This window comes from Macrobrachium nipponense, chromosome 19 (assembly GCF_015104395.2).
Source record: "Macrobrachium nipponense isolate FS-2020 chromosome 19, ASM1510439v2, whole genome shotgun sequence".
NCBI classification, from domain to species: domain Eukaryota; kingdom Metazoa; phylum Arthropoda; class Malacostraca; order Decapoda; family Palaemonidae; genus Macrobrachium; species Macrobrachium nipponense.
The window spans coordinates 35,747,726-35,760,593 of NC_061088.1; the positions used below are offsets into that span (position 1 = coordinate 35,747,726).

Consider the following 12,868-nt stretch of genomic DNA (forward strand, 5'->3'; position numbering starts at 1 on the left):
ATGAATAGTTAGAACCCGCGAATAGTTTGGAACTCCTATAAAAATGCTTAAAACCTCCTATTTTGTTAGTTAAAACTCAAGAAAAACCCACTAGTTTTATCACAAAAAGTGCACTTCATGATGAAATTGGTAAAAAAGAAAAAAAAAAACAGGATATGTACTGCGAATAGGCGAATTTTCCGCGAATAATGAGGGGAAATGTTCCAGAGAGAAATCCGCGAATGTGGGACTCCGTGAATCCGGAGAACGTGAAAACAGGGGGTGCACTATAATCTATAAACGCTCTTATATTTTTACCAGCTATTTATTTAATTTTATTTTTAAGGGTAATGCATTAAGCTAACTTTTAAATGAAATTCCAGTAAATTTAATTTCATTTAAAAGTTACCTTAATACTTAGGGAGCAGGATTAGGGTCATATTGAGTGTTGTGAGAGTCTAGAAGTAAGCATTTATTTGCATTTTTAGAGACTGTGCCAAACTTACACAAAAATTCCCCATGCAAGTAGGGAGTATATGTACAGTTTGTGTACAGTTACCTTCTTCAAAACTAAATATATCAGGTTATATAAGCAAATGGTTTGTAATTAGTAGTACATATCATACAGTTTATGTAAAAAAAACTAGGTCATATTTTAGTGACTTAGTAAAAGTTTTGATAATGACAATGACATACTAGTATGTTTTTAAAGTTTTCATAGAATATTTTTACCCTAGTAAGGAAAACATGTTGCTATCAGGTCAAAAGTTGGATTCAGTAAAATTGTAAAATTTTCAGGTTGGAATCAATGTGCCTATCCCAGTGCCTTTACCAATGTTTTCCTTCACCGGATCCCGGGGCTCTTTTCGGGGAGATGCTAATTTCTACGGCAAAGCTGTAAGTTTAGTTTATTTTTCTATTTACTTATGCATAAGGTATTTTTAAAAGGTTCTTATTGTTTAATGATGTAATTTGAATGTTATTAATGAAAGTATTGATTGATAATTTGTAGCATTGAAATTTTAACACTTGTTAATCAGTTCTTGGCTCCTTGGGCTTTATATAAAGATTTCACATTAGGATGCAATTATTTACAAGTACTGTAGTATTTAGTAAGTGTTCAAGGTGACCCACTTGCCAACTTTCTGTGGAGCAGCGTGATCTGACATCCAGGGACGTGGCTGGTAATATGAAGTCTTTTGTTATTATGTTGGCACATATATCAAGTACCCCCATTGTTTCCAGTGTTTGTTAAGACAAGCTGAAAACCTTTTGCCCAATTTAACTATTGTTATTGATGTATTTTAATGAAGTGATATTTTAACTTGATATTTGCCACAAAGATATTTTTTTATCATATTAAAGTGTGATGTCCCAACATTGGTACTAAGCACATATCAGATTCTTCCTTGTCAGTGGACAGCCAATGTTGTCCCATTTGCCACAAGACAGTACATATTTAAGCAGGCAATTATACTGTGGATGGCTCTCACATCTACAAAAATGATGTGTTACTTCCCTCAAGGAATTCCTTTTTTGTATTGGCACATTTTGCCTCCTTTCTGGTGTGTGTTTTGGTCGTACCTAGATTTATTTTATTAGGATTTTGTTTTGTCTTTGGAGCTGGTGCCATCAATTTCCACCAAGTGTAATCAGTTTCATTTCCTCTGTCAACTCACAGATGAAAACGTGGCACATGTGATAGATAGCAAGTGATTGGCTGACAATCAGCATTTTTTATATTGTTGGCTTTAAATAATGTATTTGAATGTTTTTATATATATATAGTACAAAGAAACCTCACCCCTTATGATATAAATTTTTTTACTATATGTATTCATAATATACCAACACAATCACATGAAAAGTGAGATTGTATCAAACTATCTACTTAGATGAAAAACAAACGAATGATGAGCTTTCAGTAATTATGATTTTTATGTATGTAACTTACCAAGTAAATATGTTGCCTTAAGTTTCACTCGCTGGCAACTAAGAAATTTTAAGTTTGTGTTAACGCTAGTTTGTGTAAGTTAATTGGCCCTGCCCACTTCAGGGTAAGGAAGGAACAACCCAGCTGAGAGTCTGCAATAGTTTTCTGCTGGCTCTTGGCTGAAGTTCAGTTGCGAGTGATCAGCTTGATTTTGATTTTTGTCTATTTCTCTATCGGTGTTTTTGTCCCTTTTGTGAAGTATTGGTAGCCTTAGGCTTTGTATTTTATCCAGTTTTCCTTTGGAATCTTTAGACTTTTTCATTGGAAATGACACATTTTGACTTGTAGATTAGTTGACTTATCATGTCCGACTCAAGTGCAACTAGCTAACAGTGCTGCAGTATGAGACTAACGAAAGCCAAATATGATTTACACTGTGTATGGAATGTAAGGGACTAGTGTGTTCCATTAATTTGGCTTGTGATGAGTGTTCTGAGTAGGATGCTAAAAAATGGAGGGTATTAGAATCTCATTTAAATAGATTAGACAAAGATAGGAAATGTAAGCGGCTGCTAGATCCAAGAGTAAAACAGTTGGGAATAAGACTAAAGATAGTTCTGAAGTCTTCTGTAGATGTTCCTGTAATTTTTGTACCCGCTCCATCTGACCCCTTGCCAGCCTCAAGTCCAAAATTAATCATAATTTTGAACAGAGATTGGTCTAATTGTGGCCACCTAGACAAAGATCACCGGAGTATTCCCCTACACATGGGAGCAGTCATACTGGAGGCCCAAGGCATAGGTGTCCCCTCGGTCGGACCTGTTGTAATGTCCCAGGTCGTGACTTAGAATGCCCATTGGAAAGGCATCCAGACAGAAGTAAGTCAGCTGCCCTCTAGTTCTGAGGCTTCCAGCTCAAGAAAGGAAGCACCAATGGCGCTTTAGTGATGTATTGCAGCCACTGAAGAGAACTGCAGTAGACTGTGTTCACTCTTCAACAGTGCTGTGCAAGCGTTTTAGGGATCTCTTGCAACCATCGTGTAGTTTTTGGGACTTGAAAGCATTTTCTGCCAGAATGTCCTGTACTGATACCTGGGCACTCTTCTTCATCGAAGAAACATACTTCTTCTAGGTGCGACTTCCCATTGGCGGCCAAGCTCCCATGTGTTCTCAAGTGGTCAGTAGTGCCTGAGCTTCCACTTGTGCCCATGCTTCATTCGCCACTGGTTCTCCCTTTCATGCCCGAACATTTGGTCATGCCTAACCACCCGTTAGTGCTCCGGTGGGCTTTAGTGCCTGACTACTCTCATGCGCCTGACCTGTTTCTGTTGAATGCACCTTTCAGTCTAGGAAGCACTCAGCACAGTGTCAGGCACTTATGGTGCCAGATGCCAGGTGTTTAGTGCCAGCATCTTCAGTCTTCAGTTTCACTTCCTCATCCCTCACTTCCTGCTGACAGCGCTGTGGATCTGTTGTTAGCCCTGATTTAGTGACAGCTTGCCGCCGTCGTGAATTTTCTTAAGAAGGAACCCTCAACAGGAGTAGTACACATGGCTCCTCAGACACTGCAGACCCACACTTATTCCTGATTTCCCCAGATAAAAATTGGAATTCTACACCTTCGACTATTGCAGCCTTTATGAATTATTTAATGCAAGCTTTTATCTCTCCAGTGGCCCCGTCATCCGCAATTTCGACTTTCTCTATGTTCGACTTAATTTATGGGTGACGGGCCAAGTGATTACACATAACTACTGAAGATGGTGCTCTCATGCTAGGAGGTCAATTAATGTTCTTGATAACTGGCTCTTGGAGAAGAGAGAGGAAGGAAAGTCATCTTTGGCTTAGTCCCCTTCTTTTTTCGTAGGTTGGAGATACTCTGCATATGTTGCTGTAGAGTAGCTACCTCCCCATAGGGAGACTTACTGACTCTTCTTCTGAATTGGATCACTTTCTTAAAGTATTCAAGATTTCTGAAGACAAGTTTTCTAGACTGGTCTGGGGGGGGCTTTAGCTAGAAAGATTAAGAGTTTTTCTGCTTATCTGGAAGATGTCGCTTTGAGTTGCATGAATGTCCTGTAGTGCACTTAAAAGGGGATCAGAGATTGCATGCAAGAAATTGTTTCTCTTTGCAATGTGTCCTCAAAAAGAGTGAACTATTTTGCTCGTTCACCTCAAAGAGCATCATGGCATCTCAGTAGTCAGCCTTGTTGCTGTCGCCTCATGATCATCAACACCTCTTCCTCGCAATTCATCATCAGTGACATTTCCTTGGATCTTGAAAAGGAGTACACAAGACCTTTTAGTGCACTTCTTGAGACATCCTAGAAATTCTTCTTTGTATCTACACAACAATATACAAACCCTCGGTCCTTTACGTTAGGAATTATTTTTGGTGAAGCTGGAAAATGACCGCTAAACTCTTGAACAAGGTGGTTAGGCAGTAACTACCATTCATTAGTATAGTTAGGAAAAATACAATTTACTTTTAAAAATTATCATTTTGTTATTTCCAGGTCAGTGTCCTCTATTCAGCCTCTGCTCTTTTGTAGTGACAGATCGAGACCTCATTCTAGACCCAGGACGAACCTTCATTTCTCGTCCTGTCTTTTTAAGAAGGCTTCCACCAGGCTCCTCCATTTCTGGGAGAGATGGAGTATGAGAGGAGTGGAGGAGTGGATTGTGGAAGTATTGAAGGAGGGTTTCTCCATTTCATTTGAGGAGAAACATCCTTTCGTCAACTTGCCCATCATGTTGACCGCCTACTCGATAGGCTTAGAAAGGTATTCGGCCACTCAAATTATCTTCCCTCCTCCAGAAGGAAGCCACCAAAGTAGTCAAAGAAATCAGTTCAGATGGTTTTTACAATTCTCTTTTGGTGGTACCCAAGCATCAGGGATATCTATCTTCTTGAGAGATCTGATCACCGAAGCTCATTCATTGATTGAAGTAGTAGTCTTACCTTCCTTCAAAGCCAAAGCTCACGGAGTAAAAGCAATTGCCAGCCTTCAGGTATAGTTTATCCTTACCCTCTATTTTACAAGTGACTTATTGGAGGTAAAAGTCGATATTTGCTACGCATTATCTTCATGACATAGAAATGGTGTACGACAATTGCATTACTTTGGGTCTGTTATCAGTGGCTGGTATGGTTGGTGTGGGGTGACAAAGACTAGGAAGCCTCTCTACCCTCCTACCATTTTTGCCATGAACTAAGGTGTTGAATTTGAGGGGAGTCTATGGGTACTGTGTAACTGGAGTACCCACCAGTCTTAGTGTTTTAATGGTTGGGTGTTAATATTTGGTATAGGTGAGTGTTTTAATGGTTGGGTGTTGATTTAATATTTGGTGTAGGTGGTGATGATGATGATGTATTTGTCTGATCAATCGATTTGTTGGTACTGCTCCCTGGGCAGGGGCAATTAGTTATTTATGTATGCTTGGTAGCCAACAGTCTTAACCCTCACTACAAGCTTCCACTAATGTAGAGGTGCATCAGGGCTACTTCACCACACCCTACATGGTTAAGGTGAGCACTGACCAGAGGCAGTATCTGCCTGCAGCAGCTCTCTTACCAAGTAAGGAACAAGAAGCGTATCAATTCCAGGAATTTCATATTCTCTTAACTCATTATTATTATCAATAATGTCTGGGAATAGAAAGAGATCATGTTTCCTACCTCCAGTTCAATGTGGGATTCAGTAGTATAATTACTTGGTAAGTTACTCATAAAAATGACATTTTCATAATAATCAAGTTTTATTTATACTCAAGTAATTATGAATCAAAGCCCTCCCTCCTCCCCTCATATGGATATAAGGGCAGAAAACAATTGATGACTCAGCTGGGTTCCTTCTTAAGGCCTGTCCACACGGTTGAGCTTCGCTCGACGAACTCTGCTCGATGTGACGTCAGAAGCGAAGAATCGGTGGATGACGTTCTGACCTTTTCAGCTTCTGATGTCACATTGGACAAAGTTCGTCGGGCAGAGCTCGACCGTGTCGATGGGGCTTTACCCTGAAACATCGGCAGGTCCAATTTAACCTACACAAACTGGCATTACCATGAATTTCAAAATTCTAAGCTGCCAGCTAGTGAAACTTAGGCAGTATAATTATTTGATAAGTATAAACAAAACTTCATTTTATTATAAGTAATTTTTGTCATTAATATAGCCCAGACCGCACAGACCTATGCTAAAAACTGTTCAAATCACACACTCTAAAACTTCAAATTATAAACTTTTCTTATTCAAATTTTTTAAAGACATGCATTGAAATTACATAGAATAACTTTGTTATGATACTAAGTAATGTCTACATCAATAAACTGAAAAATATCTTGTAATATATACTGCTAAAACATGAAGAATGAACAAATGAAGCTTGGCCTGTGCTACTGCTTCACCTGGTATTTTATTTTCTGTCCTTTTAATTAAAGCACACATTTTTTGCTTATTTCAAATTTTAACCTACTTAAGTAGGTAGTTTACATGAAAAAATTTTTTTTTAAATACCTCGTCTATTCACACTCGCATAGTCAGATATTTTTTAATGTACTTTTAGTGAGATAAAAAAAATAGGTTGAAGTCCATTGTTCGTTTCCGTTTGAACAGAGTTGATTGTTTGTAACAAGCATGTATTATGTTATGATAAGTCGGCACGTTTATGACTTAAATGAGGTATGATGGTTAGTTGTATATATGTAAGCATTCAGATGTGTTACTGAAGAAACATTTTACATCATCATAGGAAGCCTATGCTTCAGGAAATGTTGATTTCTGCCAATTTAGAGCTAGCTCTGCATATTGCCACATCTACCTAAAACCTATGTTGGTTAGTGGACAGATGGAATGAAGCTAACTAAAGTTAATGTTTTTTATGTCCTGAATATCTGACAAGACATAGACTTCCATGAACAGAAAGGTACCATTTAACAGAGCAAGACAATTTTATGGTCGGTCATTTTTTCTCACGTCAAGAAATCGGTTGTTTCTTTGTGCAAATAAGAAGAGTTCTCCATTACATTTGGTTTGAAAGCTTGAAGCATTTTACATTTACAGATGGTTTTGGTTTTACAAATGAGATTATGTAGTTCCTGCAAATACATGAAAATCACTGCTTCAGTTATCAGTCTTTGATTTGTTTGCTAGGGAAACTATGTTCTGCTGTTAGTCAAGTCGTTATAGAGTGCCAAAGCTGGGCCCTACAATACTCTTCTTAAAAGAGACTCATGGAAGTGGACTGTCGTCTGGGATTTATGCCAATTTCAGCTGGTCTATTGAGACCTAGGTATAGTTCTGGCCACTAATATTTTGGTAGCACTTGTCTCTACATGGCAGGTTTTGGCGAGGTCCAGATTAGATGGGGGAAAAGGTGGGGGGCCAGTGTACATCAGTTCTGATAAACATGTACGTACTTTGTTTAGCCCAGTTCTTTGGGGTTGTTTGTTATTTTATCTGGCGTGATATGTTTAATTGCTTTACATACATGGGGGGGGCGGGGGGGTTAGTTGGCTGTTGGGTTGTGGAAAAAGTCTGCTGGTGTTGCTAGTGACTGTCTGTAGTGTCTTTCTTCCAGCAACACATTAAATGCTGGGTGCTGTTCTCAGTCCTAATAAAATTTATACCATTGTCTTCTGGTTTGTTTTATATGTGTCCTGAGGCTGTCGATGAGGGAGTTCAGTAGGGCAGATGTGAAGTTAGTCCCCTTGTTGCTGGTGATGTACTGAGGGACTCTGTGCCAATTGACCCAGTTTATTAAAGCCTGTGCACGACTTTCTGCTGTATGGTGTTTTAGAGGTATTGCATCTGGATATCTGGTATTCTGGTCAATAAATGTGAAGAAGTACCCTTTTGGGGGGAGGTCCTAGAATGTTGGCGTCACTCCATTATGTTGAATTGTCCTATCTCTTGACTTTGGATGTTTGGCAAGGGAGACATTCTTGAGCCCATTTCTTGGTGTCCGACTTCATGGCCCACCAGATATATCGTTCCGACAGGATATGGGCTGTGGAATGGCCGGACAAGTGTGGCAGGTCATGGGCGAAACCAAAAGCCTCCTGTGTAAGGTTGACGATAAGGAATGAGTACTGGATGCCAAGTACTCATTTCGTAGGTGATGATCATCTCTCCAACTATGGTGAAATCCCTCCATGTGGAGGCAGGACTTGCCTGCCGAAGTCGTTGCAGGTCCACGTCATCCTTCTGGGTTGCTGCGATCTCGGGACATAATATCCCAGTCTACACAGTGTTGATGGTATTTCTGGGAAGGACATCTGCAATGTTGTTGGAGGAGCCCTTCAGGTATCTAATGGTGCAGAACTTGGACGTTGCAGACAGGTGTTGTTACTGCCGCTCCAACTAACAATCTCAGTTTTGGTGAAGGCATGGACCAAGGGTTCATAGTCCATTTGCACCATGAACTGCTGTCCCTCGAGTATGTGTTGGAAATGCCGAATTGCACAGTGGACTGCCAGCAACTATTTCAAAGGTTTAGTATTGCTGTTCCACTGGAGATAGCTATATGCTAAAGAATGCCAATGGCCGATGACCTTCGTCTGTATCCTGATAGAGTACTGCATCCATCGCTGTGTTACTTACATCAGTTGTCAGGGTTAGGGACTTATGGGATAATGGAAACATTAGTGTTGCTGCTGAACTCTGGGCTTTTTTTGGCTAATTTAAAAGCTGTGTCTTGTTTGTTAGACCAAAATAAAGATTTTGGTTTTCCTTAAGTATGCTCTTTTAGTCTGTCTTTCAGGATTTAGTAAGCTGGTTTGGGAGACATATTGCACATGATAAGGCTATTTTTGAGTAGTAATGGTATTGTATGAAGATTTTTTTTTTACCAAGTAAAACATTTTATCCCATTTTTAACTTTTTTAATTACTTCTCTTTTAACAGGGAATTAACTTCTACACTCAACTAAAGACAGTTACACAGATGTGGAGAGAAGCAGATGTAACTCCTGCTCAATCAGCTACTGCAATGCCAGTCATGCGTTGAAGGCCATACTGTGTTCCGGTTTGCCAAAATTAAAGTTCGAAACTTTATATCAAGAGACCTGTAAACTTTCCATAAGAATATTTGCGTTCTGTTTCCATGAGTGATAGCTTGGGTTAGTGTTTTGAAAGCTCTGTGTACTTAATGAATTGGTGCCACATTAATCTGAAATATAGTTAGAAACTAGTTTAGTACATTCCATTGAATATGAGATTTAAAGCATATTTAATATGAAATTTAACCTTAAAAACTGTGAATCAAATATCCAATAAGAGTGAGTAGATAATACTGTAGCTTCAAGCATCTTCTTTAAAGACTTATTTTCTTAGTTAAATAAATTGACTGGATATTTCTAAGAGCTAAAGATTTTTCTTTCCCCACTTACTTTTATAGCAGCTTTCTCTTCTTATATCTTAACTTTGTAACTAAATGGTAGACTTCTGATAAGATGTGCACCACTTTTTGGCTTCAAAAACAGTAATTATGGCACTGGAAAATAACAGAAACAAAGAAATCTTGCAGACATTAAAATACTGTTTGTCGCTAAATGAATGTTGAATAAATTCGTTGACAGACTAAAACTTGAATGCTATTTTTCATTAGCTGAAATAGTGTTTCATATGTGCAGAGGAGTCTAAGGGTAGATATCTTAATTGGTTGAAAAAAAATTTATGAACCCTTATAAACTTGAGGAGCCAATGGCCAACTTTCATTCTTTAGGAATCTCTGAGTGGGAACTCTCAAGTATCAAACAGTGTGAATATTAGTTGTACCTAATGTTATACATATACCTGTGCCTTAGCTGTCGTTGGATTAGAGTATCCAATCAGTCATCTTTGCAAGAATTCCTGCCCTTGCCTGCCTCCAGTCTGCTTTAGAGATTCTGATTTACCACTCAGTTATGCTAATGGTGTAACCCCTAGATTGTATCATTCAATAATTCTCTCTCAAATTGTATCTGGTTACTGACAAATGAAAAACTTTATTACCACATCCAGTCATCCAAAGAAACTAATTAAAGGAATGGAGGTAATGACAAAACTTAAGACAATTATGGTAATGACACTGTCAGGGAGCATACCAATACCAACATACATAAGCAATAAAGCCAGGTCTCCCCTGTAACTACAAATCATGAATTGCACAAAGGGAGAAATCTTTACAATCAACCACACTATGAAAAGACAGAAAATGAGAAGTCCATGACAGCTGCTGATAAAACAGGGTCCATAAAGGAGGAGCATGGATCCCGAATTCCCAACTTGCACAACTAATGGATAATTCCAATTACATGTCAACATGTGGACCTGTCTCAAACACAATTTGTTTACTACCTTTTAGTGAAAGGCATTTCCTAAGTTCGATTACTTATAAACAAGAGATTCCACAAACAGTTCAAAGTTATCACAGTGCTGATGTAAACTATCTGGCTGTATGAAGCAAGTTAAACATAAACAGGACAGAATGCAGCACATAAACTGTACAACAGTACATCATGATAGTATTTCAATCATACAATAAGCACACAAATGAAAAGTCATAATTGGGCGTTAAAGATGCACAGAATGGAAAAAATTAGAGGCGACTGAAAAATAAGGTTTGACTAAATAGGTGATGCACTACTGACCATGGCCAGATGAACGATAGCAGATTAAGAATATTTGTGTGTAGGAATAACTTGGTGTTCATATGTTAGTAACTGAGTATTTGATAAGTCATAGTAACACATTGAACCAAGGCTAAGAGTACTAGTCAAAAGTGAAATAAAAAAAAAATGTTAAACATAGTGTATAAAGATTTTTTGTTTCATAGCTGCCAACCATTGTTTTTAACTAGTGCCTTTTCACCAATAAATACATAAGTGAAAAAAAATGCGCCACCAACAGAGGAGAGTGCAGTAGTCTTGAAGAGTAAGATACCTCTGTGAAGTCTAAGCCTGGGGTTCAAAGGGTGCCCTGATTAGGTAATGTGAATGGGAGAGACATCCAATTTGAGGGGGACTGAAGTCCCAAGGAAGGCAAAAATGTAACTCCTCATTATCACTGGTAGTTCTAACAAAACAGGGAGATCCCGACTTCAGGAAGACCTGGGACAAGGCCAAGTGAGAGCCTAATACTGTAGAGACTGAGAGGAGTTCATCTTGACAAAGGTAGAAGAAGTCTACAATTTGCTGAACAAACACTTCAACTGGTGACAATCCCTTTTATGACACCAACCACAGATAGTCCACTTTCAAAGAGGAATGGTGGAGGTAACCAGACATCGCCATCACAGCCCTGCAAGAAAAGTCTTTTACCCACATGATACACTGGATAACCTCCATGCATAAAGCTTAAGGGAGTTCACTGCCTGGTGGTACCTCTAAAAGGGCAGTTGACAAAAAGAGTGGGCAATAAAGGTTATCTCTTTCAGTGCCCTGACAAAGAGAGTCAGCAGATCTGAGTATACCACTCAAATGGAGGCCAACAAGGAGGAAAGGCATAGATGTCCAGACAGTATTGTGAAGCATCTTCACTGCTTAGGGTTCTGGCACTGGAAATAAGAACACCCAGAGTTTCCTCTGTAGTCTGGTAGGAAACAGGTTAAGCAATTAATGACCCTCCAAGCTTGAATAGCCTTTCTGCTATGTGGGGATGTAGAAAATTCTGTGCCCCTACACCTCGACTCTGATTACTTAAACTTCCACCAGGACATTCACTTTTCTTGAAATGTACTTGGCTGACAGCTGTACAGCTTAGCAAATCACCTTGTGGATCTGCACTGCCAACTGGCAAAGAGGAACACACCGTAACCTCCTCACCTGTGGGCATAAATCACTAAAGTAGAGTTGTCTTCATCAGCACTACCTTATGACACTCAACTAATCCTAGAATGCTTGCAACACTAGCTATGCTGTCTGCATTTCCAGAATATTCATATGTAGACAAGGTGTGTCCATTACCTGTACTACTGAAATGAATGAGCCTTTCAGGTGTGGCCCCAACCTTCTTTCAATGCATTTGTGAACTGTTGTGAACAGTTGCATTACTGGTTACCCACCACACTAGATCTGCTCTGAGGCATGAGATGAGATGGGAGATCCTGAAGAGATAACCACGATTGCATCAACTGCCACTGAAGCAAGCTGCCCAAGTGTCACAAGCTTCCCCAATAAAAACAGACAACCCACCCAGGACCACCAGCCCAAGCTGAGCTGGTTGTTCTTACATGGCCATGAACTGTATTGTTAACCCTGTGAACCTGTTCACTCGAGAGTATGAAGAGAAGCTCTCACTGCTCCCGAATCTGTGAACATGCCCAGATACTTTGTGTACTGCTTAAGGGTAAGATCCAACTTCTCCAAATCACTATGATCCCAACTCATGGGAAAAAGATGATCTTGTCTTGGAACAAGCATGCCTCAGAAGACACCAGGATTAACCAGTCATCCAGGTAATTCAGTAAGTGTATATCCATTTAGTGGGCAAAGCCAAAACCAAGGTGAAAACCTGAAACTGGTAATAGCCTATTGAAGGCAAAGTGAAGGAACTTCTGAGAGCCCTGATTAGTGGGTGACTGAGAATATGCTTCCTTCACATCCACTGAAAACATGAAGTTGCCCTCTCTGATGGACTCCAGCAGTGAGCACACCATTTCCATGTTTCCATCTTGAAATTAGTCTGAAGGACAAACTTGTTTAACAAGAAAAAGTTAATCACCTATCTCCGACTACTAGTCGCTTTCTCTGCCAGGAAAAGACAACTGTAGAACCCTGGAGACTAGCATTCTATGACTTCTATAACATCTCTTCACCATTACCTCCACCAGTGCTAGGGATCTCGGCAAATCTGAAGAGTACAGATGAACACTATTGGTGTCAAAGACAGGGAAGGTTGGCAGTCCTTGAACGCAATCTCGTCTCCATCCTGAAGGACTGATACTACCAGGGTTCCATGCCTTGCGCCAGCCACAATG

The 12,868-nt window shown here is 39.5% G+C and overlaps 1 protein-coding gene across 1 annotated transcript in view; it reads left to right on the forward strand.

Moving 5' to 3' along the window:
• The window catches only part of LOC135216206 (probable methylmalonate-semialdehyde/malonate-semialdehyde dehydrogenase [acylating], mitochondrial), a 91,961-nt gene extending 82,689 nt beyond the window's left edge, over positions 1-9,272 (forward strand). The window contains 2 exon segments of the mRNA XM_064251344.1: positions 778-876; positions 8,816-9,272. Of these exon segments, the coding sequence (XP_064107414.1) occupies positions 778-876; positions 8,816-8,917 (201 nt within the window). The 3' untranslated portion in view covers positions 8,918-9,272.
• The last annotated feature ends 3,596 nt before the right edge of the window (positions 9,273-12,868 follow it).